The sequence below is a fragment of the Phalangium opilio genome, unplaced genomic scaffold, assembly GCF_054372755.1.
Source record: "Phalangium opilio isolate 3A_F unplaced genomic scaffold, DU_Popi_V2 ptg000113l_1, whole genome shotgun sequence".
Classification (NCBI taxonomy): domain Eukaryota; kingdom Metazoa; phylum Arthropoda; class Arachnida; order Opiliones; family Phalangiidae; genus Phalangium; species Phalangium opilio.
The window spans coordinates 5148317-5170038 of NW_028324209.1; the positions used below are offsets into that span (position 1 = coordinate 5148317).

The following is a 21722-nucleotide window of genomic DNA, read 5'->3' on the forward strand; positions in this document are numbered from 1 at the left end:
ACTCGAATATACTTCGTGAGGCTCGTTTTTCTAAGAGGGTGTGATGTTTTTTCAATGTGAGATTCCGGGGATCGAAGTTTTCTTAACGTACCACGTCGAACGTTAACATATTCTCGGGATTTAGAGTTATTTTTAAATTTAAAACCTCGAAAGTTTTCGTTTAACTTATATTCCAGGCGCATTTTTTATTTTAAAGAAAACGAGATTGTCAAGTCCATGTAGTAAAGTAACACCGTTTATTCCTTATAACAATATATTTATTTTATTATGGAATCGAGTTTCATTCAGGTGTTCATCTATAGAAATGTCTCAATATACTCAGTTCATAATACTGTTACTTAATTATACCTGTATTAATTACGTGGGAAACCGGAATCAATTAATTAAACTACAACCCATTTTCCCACGATTAATTGATCTGTAGAACTATAAATTTTTGACTTCCCAATATTAACATAATTGAATTCGAACTACGCTGGAATCAAACCAATATCTTAAACTTAGTATGATTGTACGACGATATCATAATTTCGCTTTCTTTTTTTAGCTTGTTTGGTCGACCAATCAGTGCTTTACTAAAAAATGTCATCGATTCTAATTCTTACATGTTATACAGGGTGTTTCTCTGATAAGTCTGCCATAAATTAAGGGGGATGTTCTTATAGTGCACGATTTTGTGTCGAAAATGTAACTTCTAGGACTGGGCCACCGTTTTCGAGTTTATATTGGATGCAGTATTTTATTTTAATTTAATTAACAAGACAATGATTTCTATCCTAATTTAGGGGTCATCCCTAAAACACTCAAATCATCAAAATCGCCCAAAAACATCCCCCTTAATTTATGTTGCAGACTTATCAGAAACACCCTGTGTATGGCTTGACTCCCTTGTTCTTAAATTTGGTAAAAATGGGCAAGGGAGTACTCAAGAGAGAGAGAAAACATAGTAATTTTGATTCCAATTATTAGTTCACCATGGGGGTTTCTCCATTTCATTCTTTTACGCGGGGAAAGGTCTCCCCCCCCCCGGTGTTACAGGTGGATAATTCATCCCGTCGCCCCATCAGATGGAAGAGACTGATATGGATTGAGACGACTGAGAAATTGAACATTTGCGTGGTCTCAGTAAATTTCCTATTAGTTCGACTCCCACGTGACTCGTGACCCGCGTGTACAGTTCCTTATTTTGATATTATTTTTTTTCTGGAAAAACGTGGACCACCTGTATTATCAAATACCTGATTGGATATTTTTTTGTATTAGTTTCAGAAAAATTCTGTAGTTTCCAGTCGCACGAAAGAATGAGTCGTTCTAAATTCGTTTGTTTTTAATTGACTCCTGCAGGTGTTCAAATCCACCTTATTCCCGATACGTGGGCCGAGGCTTAACGCCCGTTTTTTAACTGACTAATCTGGGCCAAAATGTTGCGTCGTCTGCTTTAGAGTCAAATATATTGAAACCGTTCGACATGTGACAAAGTTTCGTCGGTTTAAAAGATTTTTTTGCGTCGAAAAGGTGTATTTCTTGTTAATTGACTTTTGTTTGAGTCAATGCTTCGTTACACTAAACTCAATCTCGTTAGCAGTGCCATATTTGCCGGCTTTAAAACCTATAGTAGCCTCTACTTTTTTCCTAAATAAAAAACATATACACACCTCGCTCATCGTTTATCATTTGAAAACGAAAAATATGAGGGAAAAATTCTAAAATTCTTAAACACATCCAAAATAATTCATAATCGTGAGTAAAGTTCTATTTCAAAACACCGTAACTTTCGAGTCTGGCCTTACAACACACGCAACGTTTTCCCTCCAAATTGACCATCCCTGAATTATGTTACATCCGGTTAAAATGTATAACGTTTTATTTTGAACACGTGGGCGCGTGAATCAAGTTTGCACGAGTTTTAGTTCTGTTTTATTTTGTAGACATAAGAAATTAATATTCGAACGTAAAACCATATTGTAAAATTAATGGACTCGGTCGTCTTCTACATTTCCTACAGAGGGGTTCGGTTATTTCTTTAAAAAATAGCTTGTATTTCTGTTATTCATATTCTTCATAAATGAAGGAAGTTTCCGATCTCTCTGTCGGTGCTTTACTCGCTCGTGAAAAACTAGAATCTCTCTGTCTTGAATGTTTAAAAAGAAATGCGGAGGAAGATGGAAATTTATTGGCGCGTGATACAGATTCTTATCTCAGGTTTTATTTTATTTTATATTTTTGTATTTTTTTTTTATTTTGGGATAAATTCCATTATACCGGTATCTATACGTTCTAGATTTTAAAGTAGGCGGTTGTTTTTTTAAGGAAAATGATATCTACAGGTTAGTTTTTTTAATCTAGTGATGAGAGGCAGTCCATAATTTAAAATTGGAGAGAATCTACATCCGAATGAATGTTTGTTATGTTCACCTATATCAGATAATGGTTTTCCTTGTTTACAATTCAAAATATACTTTGAATACCTTGGTTTCTCGCCTCACAAAGACAGTAGTGTGATTTCTTTCCGTTTAAATAGTAAACAAATTAGATTGTGTTGATTTAAAACATGTTTGCGCAAATATTTAGTTCGAGTCTATGCATTCCTACAAAATTTATGCTTCGGAAGCCTACATTTGTCAACCCAAATCGAATTCAAATTTTTTAATAGAATATAAATATTAATGTGGAAATGTTATTCAATACTATATATAAAAAAGTTTTTCTGACATTTCAAAACATAAAAATTAGAAGATAGATCAATAATGAAAATTTTGGGATTGAGATATATTATCCCGGTGGGATTTTCTCTTTGAAGCCATCAAAATCTCTATGGAATATAGATAACCCTTCCTATTTTATGAATAGAGCTTCCAGAGAAATTCAGAGCCCAAAATAACTCTGAGTTATTTTATATAAGGTAGCTCTGTACTGAAAAGAAGGTAGAGTTAGTTGACCACTGAGAAGTCGTTTTTCTAAATTCCTGTAACCCCTTATGGGATTACTTTTTATCAAGCGTGGGATTGCTAAAGAATATATTGCGTCATGTTAAGGGTTGAGTTCGCATTGGTGAAAGTTCAAGTGATAGCAACGTACCATTAACATTTCAATATCTGAAGTTCTAAAATAATTTTCACTACTTCGTGACTCTGATATATTTTGTTTACTATTAAAATCACGTCACTTCAAATTTATTTTGTATTTAGGTTTTAGACTTAATTTCTTCTTGGAAAAAGTTTTAATTTCGTCGGCATATTCCGACCTCACTCTTTAATATTAAAAGTAGGAGTGCAAAGTTTGCCAATCTTTAAGTGGCTTGGCATAAATTAAAAGCAGGGAGGCCGTCAGAACTTTGCGCGCCGAAACTGAAGAGCTCAATTCCCTTGCCAAGTTGCTTTTACTCTAAATTAAAAATTGTGGGGTCCGTCAGGTCTCCCAGGCTCGTACCTTCCTCGTAAAGAATGTTTCTCAACGCCAAACCGAGGGCATGGTTGCGATATAGTAAAACTTGGAGACTCGCTGTACATTCGCAGCTTTGAGCCAATTGGGCTAAACTTAAAACTCCGTAAAGCCATCCGCCATATTGAGGGAAAATGCAGAAACTATTCTATAAGCCGAATCCCTCTGTCCTCTCTTCTGTTTATACCTATGGCCCAGTCGCGAAAAGCTAATACATACCCAGCTTGGGCTTGCGATACATTCTTTAAGGTCGAGAGTTGCCCTTCTAATGAGGCCTAATTCCATTCTGCCACGCCACCAAGAGTTCCCCTGTTACCCTACTTTCGAACTTTTCACCTATTGCGATTTTAGCAACCTTTCTCCCCATGGTCTCCGCTTAAGTACGCTTTTTGTTTACTTTGCTCCTCAACGCGTTCTAAAGAAGTAATCAAGTTGAAACGCCTGTAGCTGCAAAGCTATCTCTTACCTTTGGTCTATGAGGGAAAAGAAGAAACCTAAATACTTTGTACGCGCTGACGTTTCATCCTGATTCTGACTGTAGCTAGGGGCCTTTTTTTACTGATCCCCGTAAAATTTATCAAGCTTTATGGTCTTCAAATCATACATTGGAGAGTGGGCGCGCGAAAAAAAATTCTTTATGACGTATTTATTTTGAAGTTTGAATAACTATAATTAAAGTTAGACGGGCTTTAGAACGAGGTTAATGGTCGAGACCTTGTTTACCTAACATTGCCTATTTCAGTTCTGAATTGTGGATATTTGCGGTGCTCACTGCTCAGCCCTGACGTCTGCGAAAATTTGAGCATTCCCATTTTTAAATACGTTCGTTCATTCTTGTTGTCACCAACGCTATGTATGATACCACAAAAGAGCCATCCGTAAGTGGTAGAGAATGACCTTTCTCTATCCGTTTGACCCTTAGGTCAAAGCACACTCTAAAAGTGGATAGATATGGTTGAGAGGGCACTTTAACCTCGTCCATTTTCTTTAGATTCCATAGTTTTTGCCCCTTCCTTTGGCGAGTTGACGTTGGCGTCCACACACAGCCTGTTTTATATTATAGTAGTTAATATCGATTGAATCATAGAAGAGGTTTCCCTTTCTCTCGTCAGCTAAGAGGCAAGGCACAAAGATGCAACTTGCCCTCTCTTCTGCCTTTTCTGTATAGAATACTGCCAAGAGTAGATAAAATCGAGAGTGCTCAGGTCGCTCATCCCAGGCTCCATACTATTGTAATCAAGTTGCGTGTTCCATCATTCCACGCGTTTTGAAGCCCATCTACCCTTTTATAATTATTGCATCCTCGTGGCAAATATCCTTTCGACTCGTACCTTTTGAGTGCATTTCCGGTTATTAAAGTCTGCTACTACGAACGTTCTCGTGACGTCACACCCTCCTATCTATTGCCTTTGTTTTGGCGACCATATTGGAAGTCGTCAGGACATACAATTGACGTCACGCCCCCGCATCTCCTCCCCTCTCGGTACCACTCTATAGTGACCTTTACAGAGGACAACAATCTTGCATAGATCACTTCTTAACTACTCTTGATAACAGCACCAACCCCCGAACACAACACCCCAATAGGCTAACCAAGGCCTAACCTTCTTTTATAAGAACGGGGGGTAGCTGAAAGCCAATTGCCATTAGTAGATCAATATAAAGAAACTTCGGGGGTTTCTCCAGGGACATATAGTCGCTCGCTATGCGGGGGCGAACTGCATGCCGGGATCGAGCCTATAGAGAATACTTGGAAAGGATAGAGACCCTCGGAAGACCACGGACTGCATTATGTCTTGCGTAGTACTGCCGGGGTATAGCCAAGGGGATTACAAATAGTGTGCATTTCACTATAAATAATTCATTCGCGTATAAGAGAAAGGTTAATGGGGTTCTCTTTGCCATCGATTTTAAATATTGGATGAATTTTACTTTTATTCGTTACAAATGTGTTATACTTTTCTTTTGTATATATTCCTGTTCAAACCCGCTCCATTATTTACACTGTTTTCATGATGTGTACCGGATGCATTCAGTATTTTAAAAATAGGCCTCGATGTTTACTTTGAATAAAAAGAGTGTTTGAGAGAAATTTCGTTGTGATAAACCTAATTCATTGGCCTAGTTTAGGTTAACGCGAGTTTTTAGAGTTTGGTACCAATGACAATTCACCATTTTTAAAAATATTAATTATTAATTGAGTTAAAAGGGAAAGAGAAATCATTAACAGTAAAAGATTTCGGCCAACTTAGATGAAATATGCTTTATTTTCTATTTTTAGACACTTGGCGCGAAATCCATTCATTTGTGACTGCAATTTGCGATGGCTTGCCGATTACTTGCACTCCAATCCGATCGAGACAAGTGGGGCACGTTGCGACAGTCCACGCAGGATGCATCGTCGACGGATCAGTCAAATGGCGGAAGGCAAATTTAAATGTAAAGGTAGATTGTATGTTTTAAAACAGAAAACCCCCAAGATTGGTAACGGTTATCAACTTTTTACTTTTGGAGCCTCGCTTTCCCGGTCCTCCATGATACCCAACCCTAAGCTAGATACTAAAAACACCCTATTTCTTAACTACACTCCAACTAACCCTAACTTAGAGTCAACGTCGTTGTCCCTTTGTCGCTTGTACTCCGATAGAATAAGGTTTCTCTCGACCTTCGTTAGTCTTGTGGTTGTTTGTTTTACCATACATGTTCACGAGTTGGGTAAACAAATAATTTAAACGATCATTCAACCCTTCTCGTGAACTTCAAAACCTCGTTTAAATCTGTTAGACCCAAAAACCGAACATGGTTTGGGTTTAACGGGAATGTACCAAATCATTTTCGCTAAACCTAGTTTTATCTACGTGTGTCTATAGGTTCCGAAGAGTACCGAACGAAATACGCTGGCGATTGTCTGGTAGATAGGGACTGCCCAGAGAATTGCGTGTGCGAGGGAACGATTGTCGATTGTTCGAAACGACGATTACGTGAAATACCCAACGATGTTCCTCGTTTCGCTTCGGAACTGTGAGTCGCGCATTAAGTCTTTCAAACACGTTCCTTCTTAATGCCCCAAAAGTCTGCCCTGACTTGGTAGAACCTTATTTTTGCCCCTTCAATGTGGGAAATAATTTTTAGTGATTCTTGGGCCAAACACACTTCTGGGATAGTTTTCTCTTTTATTTATTTTCTTTTCTTTAGCTTTTAAACTCCGCATTTTATAAGTTTGAAAAAGAGCCACAGTTATAAGGGCACCGGTTCATAAGATATGTTCCATAAGTTTGTCACCAACTAGTAAGTCTCTAGTATTACGAAGTATAGGTAGTGTCATACTTATGGAACATATTTTATAATATAAAGTCTGTTACCAAAAGTAGAACTCTAACGAAGCGCAGAAAATAACTGTGAAATTACTTGAAGTAATGGACTTTTGACTTTCGGTGTATTTTGTCAGAGTCTATTTAGACCAAGTTAAGAGACATTCTTCTAAATAATATTAAGTCAAACTGACTTGGAGAGTTTTTGCTATTTACAGACGTCTAAACGATAATCAAATCTCCAGAGTAAGAAGTACGGGAATTTTTAAGAAACTACCCAACTTAAATCGATTGTAAGATGAAACGATTTTCTTTTTAAGTATTTAATTTGGTTACTTCAAACAAATTGCCTTAATCTTAACGGAGGTAATTGGTTTGTTTCTCTCCCCCCCCCCTCCAGAGATTTAAGGAATAACGAAATTACGGAAATTGAAGACGGTGCCTTTAATGGTGCTTCTGGTTTAAATGACTTGTAAGTTTATTTAGGATTTTTTAAATTCATTATATTTGTTCAATTGAATTAATGGTTTCGTTCGTCTACAATTGTTCTGATTTTAATGCCGTTTCCCATTAGCTTCTAGCTTATGCCACCGTGTAGTAATTTTTAATGAGACTAAACTGCACTTGTAAGGCATCCTAATTTAATTTAATCCAGTAAATAGAGAGCCAATGGAAAACGGCATTAGTTTCAAAGGGATTTAAATGTTTTAAAATATTAGAGTGTTTTCAGATTTCGAATGTTACATAATTTATTTAAGAATTGTTTGTTTTTGGATACAGGTTATTAACAGATAACAAAATAGCCAAACTACGCCCTAAAATGTTTGCTGGACTTACAAACGTCAAAACGCTGTAAGTTTACAATTTAACAGACATTTTTTTTTTATCATTTTCTACTATATAAACTGTAAAATATCAACCCAAAAATTCACCAAAGTTGAATAAACGCAATAGAAAATTATTTTAATCAACTAGTACCCCATTAAAAATGAATTGAAATCCCTTTTTCTATTCAAAAAGAATACAAAAAAAAACCCGACCCGCCAAAAATCTAATTAAAATGCAAATTAACGTTTCTTTTGTTGGTGTGTATACCCTAATCTCTCTTTTTGATTCATTTATTGCCTAAACGATTTGAGGCATCGATTTGTTTTCTTTCTTCTATTTTCTCCTCATGCAGAATGCTTCGAACCAATCTCCTTACTTGCATCAACAATGACACGTTTGCCGATTTAGATTCAGTTAGGTTATTGTGAGTAAAAATCTCGATATTTTTTTAAATCCCGATTGGATTTTCCCATAAGCCCTTTCGTCTTTCTCATCTCTCTCTCCGAAAGGTCTCTTTACGACAACAAGATACGATGTATAATGCCAGGTGCCTTTGACAGAATGAGATCCTTATCAACATTGTAAGTTAAGTTTTCGAGCTGAACTGTACCGTATGTGTAGGCCTAACTTTATGTTTAATTCTTTTTTCAATGAAGAAATTTGCTAGCTAACCCTCTTAATTGCAACTGCCATCTACGCTGGTTGTCTGATTGGTTGAAAAAGAAGAGTATCGTTTCTGGTAATCCACGTTGTCAAGCTCCGGAATCGCTTAAGGACATACCAATTCAGGATATAGAAGCAAAGGATTTTATGTGCGATAGTAAGTACGATTAAAGTTTTTATACATTTATTTGGAGGCTAAAGGGACGCGTAAAGTTATAGGGCTAGGCCTATTAGTGCGTGAATTAGGCTTAGATGTTTCATTAATCCAAGAATTATGTTGAGATATATGTTCGAGGGGATATTCACTACCAGATTCAATCTACAACGATTACAGGTTATGCCTAATCATTTTAGCACTGTCATGTGTAAATTCATTGCCATTTTATATTTCGAAATTTTCTACAATTTATAGTATTTATTTTACCCTCTATTTAATCTGAATTTTAAAGGCGGTTTTTGCCACCTACATACGAAACCACCTCCAATTAAATTTCAACTCAAATTTGAAATTACACAAATGTGGGTGTAATTTTAATGATTCCGAATTTCCGTTGGCCGGAAATTAGTTTTCTCTCTTTCTTTGGTTTTGTTAGCTCTTTCGAACATTTAGACATTCAGAGAGCGTAATTTTTATTTTTTAGGAGTAAGGTACTAAGGTAGACCTAACACTCACACAGACAGACGCGAATAAATAGTACAGAAGAATAAAAACTTTTACGCCTTGGGAATATTAAGTCGAAAGCTAGTCACATAATCTGGGTTCTAAATCTGTTCCCTTTTTTTTCGTCTAATGAGACGTCTTTACGCGTTCTGTCAACGCCTCTTAATACGACTTAATCCTAGTTGAAACCCATCCGGTAATTGCTATTCCGACTTAACTCGTAGGATGTTATATAAGAGAAAGAACTCTAGGCCTAGAGGACGATTTAAATTGGCTTTAGAAAGAAGCTTAGTTTATTTTTACTTGTTCTGCGTTTTCTCTCGAGTTTCTGACTCTCTGAGCTAAGCCTTAATGATTCGCCAGATTTCATTTCTTCGTTCGTTTTAGTGCAGAGTGAATGTATATAATAAAACATTGGTTATGGGAAGGGTTCTTTGGTCGATGTCCTTTTTCACAATATCTGTACGACGAAAATAGTTCGGTTTATGAGGCATTCAAGCGTTAGGATAAGTTTTGTTCTTAAGGTTCATGCGAAAAGCTGGTAATTTTAATCTGGTTTCATATACGCCAGTGAAAACCGTAATTTCTATAGTCCAAACAAAACTCCGTTGGTTATAAACGGACTCAAATTAACTAATTCAAACCTTTCAACCTACTAATTAACAAAACCAAAAAAATGTCGAGGTATCTCTCTCATTAATACTTTAGTTGGAGAAAAAGAGATATTAGAGAGAGAGAGAAGAAAATGATAATTATAGTCCATCACGCTATTAGTGAGATGAAACTAATGCCGCCTTTAATTAAGAGTGTTAAGCTCGGGCTCGTGTTTTCTTTTTGACGCTGTTAATCTAATTATCGGGTGGCGGGTAGCCTCGTCTAAACACTAATTAGATTCAAATCGCTGGAGGATGTTTTCAAAGAAAACTGCAGTGCAAAAATATTATATTCACTTAAAGAAGGAAAGAAATTGGAACCTTAATGGGAGATTGAAATACGCCTTAAGTTAGTTTGGTCCTGGATTCATTTGGCGATTTTGTTACGGTCCTTTTCTTTTTTTTTTTTTTTATTTTTGAAAATATAAATACAGCCTCTTGCGTCTAGGGAAAAATAAATTATTGGGTTTCGACAACAGACGGGATCGGATATTGAAACAGGTTGGTGAAGACAAGTATGATTTATTCTTCCAACTAGCTACGGATATTTTTGGCGAGAGTGATCAACTCTAGAGTGGCCATTACAGTAATTCCAGAAGAGAAGCAAACAGCACTGGGGCGGGGAGGTCACTTTCTTGGGTTATTTCCCTCTTGCCAAGAAGCGCCGCTAGAGGCAGTGCGAGTCGGGTAGCATCCTTCCGCGTGTAATGAACTCTGGCTTCGTCTAGCGTTGGTTCTTGGTTGGCGCGAGGGAAATAACTTAAGAGTGCGGCCTACAGAGCGCCTGTTTGTTGGTTTCTTTGTAAGTAATTTATGGAATAGTCTATTGGGATTGTCTTAGTAACAGCCGAGTATAATTTGGGGTCATATTTGTTATGTTTCGGCTATAGTTGGGTTAAAAATTTCGAATGGTTTATAGGCCCAAGGAATCTGTCAAAGGCTGGAGTTTCTTTGTGGAGAGTTAGTCCGCATTTTTGATTTTTTGGGGGTTTATTTTGCAAAGAATTTTGTCAAAGATGTATTGTTGACGAGTTAGGATTAAGTTTCTGTCAAAGGCAAGGTATTTGTACATCTTTAACAATTTAAATACTCCAGGGACCCCCCCCCCAGCCTTCTTTTTATGTCTAAAGTATCCGCAAAATCAATTACCATTCCTGAAAGATAAAACAATGAACCAAGGTGGTTTGTACAACCGATACACGTATGCTTATATACGCTTTTAAATATTATCTACTAAAACAACGAGTGGTCTGAAATTCCTCCCATAGTTTCTCCTATAGAAAATGCTGTAAAGTGATGGAGTATGCCTCCCTACTTCCCCCCCCCCACACACACTCGCACGTGAAAAAAACATACACAAACAAGCATACGCTGTACCTTATAAGTTATACCATCCCGAGTTTACATTGAATCATCTCTGTTTCTTATGGATGTTGGTATTACGTGTCACTCCGTCTTTCTTGACCCTCTATTGAAATCTGAGAATGGGATGAAGGCCAAGGGATGAACCTTAGCTTCATCTTTTGATCTCTTTATTCCGTAGTAGGAAGAAACTGGCTTAAGGGTATATTAATCTTGTATCCTCTTTTTTTCCTTGTACTTTTTTAAGGCCCTTAAGAGTATCAGTAGGGCACGGTTTCCCCTAACAGAGGAGTTGGACATTAAGTTTTTTTCGAAGTTTTTTTTGATTAGAATTACAAACGTTTCATTGTAAACTGAACTATTTTTGTAGTATTCGCATTTGTTATGTAAGGACGTGAACTCTTAACTTATCTGTAGCTGGTTGTATGCTTTAATTAATAATAAGTGCTAACAGATGTTTCGAACCTTTTCATAAGGTAATTAACGTACGCTTGATTAAAAGGAATATATAGAATGGAAGTGATTAAGATATCGTGTAATTAGGTCATTTTCTATTTATTACTTTGCTAATTAGCCGGTACCTAGTTGTTTAGCTCGATACGGTGGCGCTCTTCACGCGAGTTTGACCTGAGATTCAAGTACAACAAAATCTTAGTTTAACATAATTTGCTTCCGAAGTGTTGGTCAGTTGTTTTAGTAATGGGCGACCCCTCGTTGTAAACCTATAATAATTGTCTATCGGCGCGGGACCCCCGTGGTAGCCATGGAAGAAAAATACTCCGTGTAAAAGTACATCTCATTAGTGTTAGTGGGCCCACCCATATAGTTAAGAATGGAAGGTAGCCACCCTGGGCCCCACCCTCTTAATCTACCCCCTGGCGACTTATCTACTTCTAAAAGAGAAAAAGGAGCCGCTTTTTAAGATATCTTTACCTTCTTGAGATAATTTGGTTTTCTTTTTATTATACTCACCAGAAAAACAATTACCGCGTACCACCTCACTTGACATCTCATACGACAGCAACATGTTTCCTAATACTCCTAAGTTTTACTGTCAACACACGTAGATTGCAGTTTTTTTCTTCCCCATTCTTGTTTTAATATCACGTATTCTTTTGTTGTTAAAGAATGTTTCTGTATGAATATTAATAAATGTAGATGAATTTATTCAGTAAGAGTTTCAGTACCATGTCTACAAAATAGGGACCTTATCTTATAGCTTTAACTATTTTTTCTGGTTAAATTTAGTGTGAAAATATTTTTTTTTCAGTGATGGAAATGTCCGATTGCGGATCCGATTCAAATTGCCCATTGGGTTGCACTTGTACCGGTACCGTGGTTCATTGTAGTCGACAAAGACTTAGTGTCGTACCTAAAGATATCGCTGTAGACAGTACAGAATTGTAAGTATAGTTAGTTAAATTGGACCTTTATACGGTCCCATACCGTACGAAAACCGTTTTTAAATTTCTCAAATAGGTATCTAGATGTGAACGATATCTCCACCATCCCTAATGAATTGAATCAGTTGTCGGAACTTCAAAGACTGTAAGATCCCAAAACGCAATTAATAATATTTATTTCATATTCTCATTAAGATTATTAATATTTTCTAATTAAATAGGGATATGAGTAACAATCAAATTGCCATCATTCCTAACGATGTCTTTTCGAATTTAACAAAGTTGTCTACTCTGTAAGTTTAATTATAACGATTATTTATTACCGGTATAAATATAACTAAGCTTAAATCACAAGGACCGAGTCTTAATCCCTGTCCTTCTCTATAGAATTCTAAGTTACAATAAACTTCAGTGTATTCAGGTGGACAGTTTCACCGGTTTGAAAGCCCTTAGAATTTTGTACGTATATTAATCCTTTCCTTATAATCCCGATCATAAATCGCGTCTCTTTTAATTAACCTTTGTGTAATTAAGTGGTACTAATTCCAACTTTCTCTCCACTCCTCTTCTCTTCTCCTCTCCTCTTCCTCATTTCCAATTTCGTTCGCGTTCTCTTTTCTCTAAAAATGTATGGAACGAACAGATCCCTACACGGTAATGATGTGTCGCTAATTCCCGAAGGAGCCTTTCGAGATTTGACCAAAATCACGCACATGTAAGTCTGGCTGCGCCCTCTTTAATATCGCGCGAGTGATAATGATAACCCGTTGTCGAAATGTAGAGATATTGGTGACGAAAATGCAAAAAGGTTACCCATTCAAGTATATATACATATATTGAAGTTATCGTTAAATCACCCTTGATATGAAAATTATGAGTTAATTATTGCAATCCGGCGTTATTTTCTGAGATAAATTTCTATGATAATTTTGGTAATAGACCCACCACGATGTTAGAGAGTTTAAGAAATTTTACCGGAAAACGTGTAGCACCCTAGACGGTTTTCATGCACTTCAAATTCGAAAAGCTGAAATTTCGCAAGATTTTGTTCGTGTTAAGCCTTTTTTTGAAATGAAAAGCTGCGAAGCATGATGATTTTTATAGCGCCCAACTTGAAAGATCTTACGACTATCTCGGTTAAATTCTTAGACTATGTCCTCAAACGCCTGAACTATCAAATCAAATAAAAAAAATCTAACTAAAATCATTGTAATGTTGCCCCAAATGAGAAGTGTTTTGAATATCTCGCGACATCTTACTCGCGAAGCATTATCGCTGGCTGGTCTAAGTGGGTTTATAGCTCGCATTCCGTCGTGTTGCCTTTGACCGGTAAAATTTAATGAATTGCCTTTTTCTTTGACGCGTACGTTTCTCTTTGTGAATCACGCGCAGAGCTTTAGGAGCGAATCCACTGTACTGCGATTGCAGCATGCGATGGCTTTCCGACTGGATTAAAAAGGATTACATCGAACCAGGCATCGCTCGTTGCGCCGAACCCCGTTCTATGAAAGACAAATTGATTTTGACGGCTCCCACCAACCATTTCGTTTGTACTGGTAAGTTTTTTCTGTTTATCTTCAGTGTTACTCTACCATTCGTTTCTCCCTTGTTCGAACGATTTCGATTACGGATTTCTCTTTGGATTTTTCTTAATTAGAAGGAACGCCTATTAATCCCTAATTAACGAACGCGGCTCCTGATTTATAGCAACTGACGGAAATCTAGTTGCCAACTAAGGTCTTAAGGGAACCCCACCCCGTTTCCAATAGCCTTAGAATCCATTTAAACCTTTGGTCGAAATTGGAACTATTTCGTCGAAGTAACGTTAGTACTCATAAGTGCGCCTCGTATTGAACCCGCAAAACCTATAGACTATAGTGTTTCATAGTTTCGCTCTTACCAGACTTAACCGTAAATTAACATAGCCAAAAGCTTACTTCAAAATATAAATATGTTACCATAACCTCATCATACTCGTAAGTACGGGTCACAACGTTACACTTTACTAATACGCAACCTTTATGATTATAAAGTGTACAATTTCGTCGTCTCCTTGTGGCTGCTTGCCAGAAACGGAAACCGTGATAGCCTACTGTAATTTCTATTTCTACCAGTAACCCGGTTAGACCTTAAAGGAGAGAGGTATGGAGTGGCCCATACTTACGGTTATACGATGCTACTTATACCCAAATACTTACGCATTCTGACTTAACAATGCCCTTGATTAATTGAAACGAATCTTAGACGCGACTATCACAAGAATTTTATCCGGCATGATGAGTCCTGTTTGAGAAGTTTAAACCTAATTTATATGTTGTCATTAATTGGAAAATTTAAGAGGCGAAACCACTGAATTGTTTCGCTGAAGTTAGATTTATTTCCTATAGTTTTAAATGGTTTTTAAACATCATAGATCCTCCCAAATAATTCCAACAATTTCCCATCGAACGAAATCAAACATCGCTTATCTTCTCGAGTACTTTTTTTTCTTCTTCCTTCTTTATCTATTGGAAAATCGACTCGTAAAGTCACGTAAAAAGCAATAACAATAAAATTTCTAGTACCAGACAAGCGGTGCCCTATTAAAACATTCATTATTATAAAAGGGGGTGGGCTCACCTTGTCTTGCTTCTCAAACATTATTATTATTATCGATACGAAGAAATCGACCCAATAAATATCGATTTTTTGTTTTTCGTACATGGTTTTTACGGTACCATACAGAAGTTCATAATATGAAGTAAAGTGAACTAAACAATACAATACATCCATTGGGTTAAGTGAGGAATGTATTCGAGCCACCATTGATTGATATTTAGGACATTTGTTGCGTCACGAAGGAAACTAATTGATATTTAAATGAAGTAATGGACTTTTTTCTTTCATTTCTGTTATCTTTCAGGTAAACCTGGTCCAGAAGTTTTATCAAAGTGTGACGCCTGCTTTACCTTTCCTTGCCAAAATGGCGCCGTTTGTAAAACGAGGCCTTTACGGGAGTACGAATGCACTTGCGCTCCGGGGTATCATGGCCGGAAGTGCGAAAACGTCATTGACGCTTGTTTCGGAAATCCGTGCCAGAATGGCGGAACTTGTAAAGTAATGGAGGCTGGACGATTTAGGTGAGACCACGCCCATTATTTTCTATCTAATCAAATCTTTACGCTGCGGAATAATTCCTTAATTTAAGTGACCTCGCGTTTTGAGGAGGTCAGTTACTTCATTTTCATTAGCTTTCTTATACCATGACAAAATTCGAGGTTTTGACCGATAGCGCCTTTTTTAATGGCGACACTTCCGTAACATTATCATAACGGCTTAATAGACGAACTTAAGCAGACGACGGAAATATCACCATTAAAAGTCTTTATCAGTTTATCGAAGGCTTTTTATACGATCCAAGGTTGAAATATACGAATTTTGGCGTATTTGTTGTAGGGTGGGGTCAATCCTAGGAGTAAATCATCAGAACGCCGAACTCTCTCGTCTCCCTTTGCTCCTAGAACCCGAAGTAATGTTCTTTTTCCCTTTCAAAATATCGCTTTCAAATATATACTATTAGAAAGACCCAATATTTTCGGTGCCCATAAACTAAAAATCTCTCTCTTTTCGACTTTCGAGACAAATTAGTTCGTGTCAGAGGTTAAAGCCATTCCGGCTTTCAACGTCGACCTTTTCTTTTTTGATATAAAGTCCATTTTATCGACCCAACCAAAAAATGGTCCGGTTCACCCTATAAATAGCGTATTCCCTCTATGGCCATGTATGCCCTTGTCCGTCAGATTTATTGAAAAATATCGGCCTAGTTGAAAAGTTTTTCATCTTTCATCTGGACGGCCCTTTTGCCTTTAAAAGAGTTTTGTCAGCCGATAATTTCTGTTTGGAAAAATCCCATTCATCGATGTCAATAGATTTATTTTTATTAACTCTTTATGGCGAGGTTTTCAGGCAGTTCACGCGCAAAGGGTTAACGATATAAGCTACGGGCTTTTACCTGTCAATAGGCTTTTTTTATCACTGGTCCTGCTAAATTGTTCGCAACTTCCCTCTCTAGACGCTTAGAAAGGACATTAATTCAGGAAGAGCGATCGCCCATCGTCTACTAAAAGTTAAATGTATTTTCATTCCCCATTCTTTTCTCTTCCGTTTTACTTTTCTTTTATTTTTTCCGGGGTCCATGTTTCTACTTTTCGTCCCAAAAGAGAAAGAGAGAAAGGATGGCTTGTTTTCTTAGGTTCGTCTACAATGAAAAAGAGTTCCGAGAAAGTAGTTATGTTTGTTAGTTCAGGATAGAAGTTCAGAAAAAAATCGGTTTAAGAATTGGTCATGAAATCTAATAACTTTTTCCAGAAAGTAATTTCTGGTTTAAAGATGTTTTCAGCATTTTTCCTTGTAAGTTAAGATTGTACTTGACTGTCCGGTCAAACTGATAAAGGAAAAAAACATTATGGAGCTTTCTATCTTGTTTATTTGTCGTTATATGTTATCCTCGTAAAGAAAGGGGTTATTTTTATAGTAACTTGTACTTTTTCTTGTTTCCCCAACTAAAGCGTTCTTGTTTTTTCTCCTTTCTCCTTGTCTTGTTGGCCCGTTCCTCTCGCTTTGTTTCTTTTTAGCTGTCATTGTCCGGCTGGTTACGAGGGTGACCGTTGCGAAACGAACATTGACGATTGCATCGTCAACAAATGCGAGAACAACGCCACGTGTTTAGACCAGATAGTCGGATACAAGTGCAAGTGTCAAGCCGGATTCGCCGGCACTTATTGCGAAAAGAAAATCAACTTTTGCTCCAAAGAATTCAACCCATGCAAGAATGGCGCGACCTGCGTTGATCATTACACTCATTACGTTTGCGAGTGTCCGTTAGGCTTTTCAGGGGATAATTGTACCAATAATATCGATGATTGCGTAGAAAATATGTGTCAAAATGGCGGTACCTGTATCGATGGCGCTAATAGTTACCGTTGTCAATGTCCTAACGGGTTTGCCGGATCGTTTTGCGAGTTGGCACCTATGGTAGCTATGTTGTATCCGCAGTCGAGTCCTTGTCAACAACACGACTGTAAACACGGTGTATGTTTCCAACCATCCGGGTCGACGGACTATATCTGTAAATGCTCTCCAGGGTTTACCGGTAAACGGTGCGAAAGTTTGTCCAGCGTTAGTTTCAGGGACAAAGCCTTCTTAGAGTTCGAACCCTTGAGGACCAAACCCATGGCGAATATAACGTTTACATTGGCTACTAACGAAATGTCCGGGGTACTCGCGTATGTCGGTGAAAATCGGCATTTGGCCGTCGAGTTATTTCTCGGACGTATACGCGTCAGTTTTGACGTGGGTAATTACCCGCCTTCCAATATGTTTAGCTACGAGTATTTGTCCAACGGCAAGTACCATACGGTTGAATTATTGTTGGTGAAGAATAATTTTACACTCCGGGTGGATTTCGGACCAGCTAGATCGATAATTAATGAAGGCCCAATAGATTTCATGGATGTGGATACTCCATTGTTTATCGGAGGTGTACCACCTCATGTTGGAGGCGTTGCAGTCAAAAGGTGGCATTTAAAGAACATGACAAGTTTCTCCGGTATGTTTTAGAAACTTTCTTTGTATTTATAAAGTGTAAAGACTCATTTTTTGGGGTGGTTTTTGTTTTCGTTCTAGGCTGTATGAAAGCGATGCACGTTAACGACAAACCAATGGACATAATGACGGCAAAACGACAAACGGGTGTGTCTCCCGGATGTACCCTTTTCGACGATCCGAAACCATGTAAAACGAACCATTGCAAAAAGGGGCGTTGCATAAGCACGGATCGTTACAGTTACGAGTGCGAGTGTAAAGGAGGATGGACTGGACCTTTCTGTGATCAAGGTAACGTTGATATAATTTAAATAATAATTATAGTTGCGCAACTGCATAAATTGCACGAATGTTGATTCTGGTGGTTAGTGGTTTGATCTCATATTAGTGGAATAATATATTGGCATGCTGCTTACCTAACGGTTTTGGCAATTACTTAATTCGAATAGGGGCACAATATTTTTTTAAAGACTTAGATTTAAACGTGAAACATTTGTCTGCTAGTTGGTCAGCTAGCGCTTGGTTTACGTCCCATGTTTAAATTGCTTTGCAAACTACCGCACATTGCATGATATAGCTGGTTTGACACCTTGATCGATATTGTATTTGCAAAAACACTAAACGATGTGTTTTTCATGGTTTTTTCATAACACACGCTACTGCGTGAATCATGATCACATTTCCTAAAGGGGTAGACTAGAGATTTTGCATGTAACTTGGTGTATCGTGTATTTACACGTGTTTTACATCTCGATTATCGCGCGTTAGCCCCTACTTGCCAAAAAGAGCAGTACCGGGAATTTTACGAGGAGGATGGCTGCAAATCAGCCAAGAAGATGAAATTGGCCCAGTGTATCGGGTCATGCGGTGATCAGTGTTGCCGTCCTCAACGGACGAAGAAACGCAAAGTCCGCATGGTCTGTGAAAACGGGACTTCTTACACCACGCAACTCGAGGTCATAAGAAAGTGTAAATGCACAAGAAAATGCTAACTTTTATCAGTAATTATAATATAACCCGTACATCGCATAAAAAAAAAAGATAAAAATTATTTAAATATTATGAACGTGGGAAATAACAAATTTTCCTAAAATACAACAAAAAAGAATCAGTATAAAAGAGAAGGGACGAAAAACAAAAGAGTTTTTATTACAAATAACATTGACAAAAACATCAAAAGTGCGCGAATTAACTAGCGGCGAATCAATCCCCGCGTATTTTTTAATTTTTAAAACTACCTCGCTACCACTTGTTGGATTCATCGCCAAATCCTGCGTTTTATGATTTTAATTTATGAAACTAATGTTTTTAGTTTAATGCGTGTTTATACATGCCGAAATTCTCCGTATTTATTTTGCTAACTACTCAGCCATTAGGTCTAATTCCGCTATGATTAGGCTTAGCTACAATTAAATCACCTAAGCCTAATTGACGTAAGATTGATATTATAATTTGCGTAGGCACCTGGAAGTGTTAAGCCTTTGACGTGTCGAGCTAAGCCTAATTATACTGATTTTTAACAACATTTCCTACGATTTGCCATATTTTCAGACAAATGAGATTGATTTTAATTTAGTTACTATTTTAGGAGCTACACTTTTTAAACAATGGCGGCGAGCTTTTATCCATAGTTAGGCCTAAAAAATTAACCTCGGCAAATCATAATTCAGTATTCTCTAACCAGTTAACTATTTTCACACAATTAACATACATGAACATACATAACATTAACATAAACATAAAAATACACATTATTCAAAGCAAATCCGTTTTTATAACGTGATTAATTTCAAAATTTACAATTTAACATTTAAATCAGAAAAAAATCACGCATTTGATACAAAAATAAAAATGATTTAAAAATTAAAATATATTGAAAATTTAAATGAAAAATGTGATTATTAATACTAAAAAAATAAAACTATAAAAAAAAACCGCAAATTTTTTTACAACATTTAAACTAAAAATTATATCCCAAAAACCATTGTATTACAAAGACAAAACATTATAGCGCAAAAGAAACAGAGAGAGAGAAAATGGCGACTACAAAAATGGTGCTCTTATGTGCTCGTAAATGTGATCGTGTGGTGCGCGCTTAAAAAACATTGTTTTTAGAAGAAAAAAAAGCCGGAACACTTTCAACCAATAGCGAGAAGGCTTTTCGAAAAAAAAAAAGAAAAAGAAATTTGTATAAAAATAATTACGTCATTGGCTTATGGCCCATTTTTAATTGGCGTATATTTTGACACGCCAAATATGACGTCACACGCTTTCTGACCAACCAGACAAAGGTTTCTTGTAAATATTTAAAGAAAAAAAAAAAGGTTGTGTATGGTAGTTCCGTTCTATGATGACGTCATTCCGGTGTTATTAGAGTAAATAACTTTTTAATTATTAACGAAAACCAAAAGGATTTAACCTTTAACCCCCTTCACTTTAAACCCCTTTTCGGGGTCGTTTCTATGAATTTAATCGTGTATTATTACCAAGAAGTAATTTTTGAAAAATTAAATTTTACTAAACTCAAAAAACTCCCTAAATTAAATTTAAATTTTAGGTTTTAAATTTTAAATCTCCGTCGCTATTATTATTTTTTCTATATCGGTAAGCTACGTTTCTTCCCTCGCGAATAATTAACTCCCCCTATAATTAAAACTAAATTTAAGAATTTTCCAGCAAAAAACAAAAGAAAAACAACAAAATTATATATAAGATAAAAAATATATAGAAAAATTAAGTGTCTTAACTGTAGGAGAGATGTATAATGTAAACAATAAACGTAATTGTTTCGTAAATTTAAAAAAAAAATACATCCTTTTTAAAGGTAAGGAAATACAGAAAAGCATTATTTAATATTTAATTTTTTTCTCCGAAAGGCAAGCTGGTGTATAGAGGGTGAAACACTTCTACAGGCGCTTGCTGAAATAGCATAGGTATCTTGCCCCTGTAAGTTAGCTTATCCGTACACAGATCAGAAATTAAATAGTTAATTTCTCCGCTCCTATCAATTTAATTAGTGAGAAACTTCAGAGAAAACTGATAGATTGTTAGTTCCGTATCTCAATATAGTATTTATGCATTTTCTAAGAAAGATTAAAGATATACGCTTTCAGTTAAGTGCTCTTAAAAGCACTCCATTATGATTTAACGAAATTAAAATAGATTCAAATTTGCCGTAAGTGCCCCAAGGTACCATGTTTAACTATTTGAATATATTTTAAGAATTTTTTTTTTCGTTTATATTCGTACAAAATTAAACATTGTGTAGGAAGCTAACGAATTTGCTAAAAAGCAAATATAAATGTATGAACTAAATGTATAAATTAAATTCCAATTTAGGAACATTTGGAGAACACGCAATTATATGATGTTGTCACGTGAAGATCAAAAGCGAAGAGTCAATGGTGGGAAGCCTGAATTACTCCAGGTAGGTGAAATTGGGTTCTACTTACGTGAAATACTAATCGTCGTGTGAGTTACCAATGATCTTTCGTTGCTATGAGCTCCCTGTAGCGACCAAACTGGAAGGATTTGAATCTTAGACTTCCCCCAAGTTCCTATATGAGACCTTGGGCTTTTAAAATAATACACTATGGTGGAGTTGAGGTATTTCAGGAATTTCCCCTTTATCGAAAAGTTTAAGAAACGGGGGATGGTGGGTTCTAGGGAGTTTTCCAATCTAAATTCACGCTCTCACTATATTACAAAGCGATTAATTCGAAGTTATCAAACAGGTTCACTTTTCTATACAAAACATTTGTCGATAAAAGAAGACTTTTGATAACCATCCCGCAACTTTATGGCGAACGAGTCCCCG

The 21722-nt window shown here is 36.6% G+C and overlaps 1 protein-coding gene across 6 annotated transcripts in view; it reads left to right on the forward strand.

The window, feature by feature from the left end:
• The window catches only part of LOC149623486 (protein slit-like), a 327465-nt gene extending 306752 nt beyond the window's left edge, over positions 1-20713 (forward strand). For 5 of the 6 annotated variants that reach the window (XM_089852459.1, XM_089852458.1, XM_089852457.1 and 2 more), the window contains 18 exons: positions 5723-5886; positions 6312-6462; positions 6971-7045; positions 7153-7224; positions 7533-7604; positions 7933-8004; positions 8090-8161; positions 8237-8400; positions 12190-12322; positions 12399-12467; positions 12544-12615; positions 12710-12781; positions 12966-13037; positions 13715-13878; positions 15225-15441; positions 16936-17909; positions 17987-18196; positions 18674-20713. In XM_089852459.1, coding sequence (XP_089708585.1) covers positions 5723-5886; positions 6312-6462; positions 6971-7045; positions 7153-7224; positions 7533-7604; positions 7933-8004; positions 8090-8161; positions 8237-8400; positions 12190-12322; positions 12399-12467; positions 12544-12615; positions 12710-12781; positions 12966-13037; positions 13715-13878; positions 15225-15441; positions 16936-17909; positions 17987-18196; positions 18674-18897 — 3049 coding nt within the window. In that variant the 3' untranslated portion in view covers positions 18898-20713. The remainder of the gene's footprint in view (positions 1-5722; positions 5887-6311; positions 6463-6970; positions 7046-7152; positions 7225-7532; positions 7605-7932; positions 8005-8089; positions 8162-8236; positions 8401-12189; positions 12323-12398; positions 12468-12543; positions 12616-12709; positions 12782-12965; positions 13038-13714; positions 13879-15224; positions 15442-16935; positions 17910-17986; positions 18197-18673) is intronic. The other variant, XM_089852456.1, reaches the window with a different exon arrangement.
• The last annotated feature ends 1009 nt before the right edge of the window (positions 20714-21722 follow it).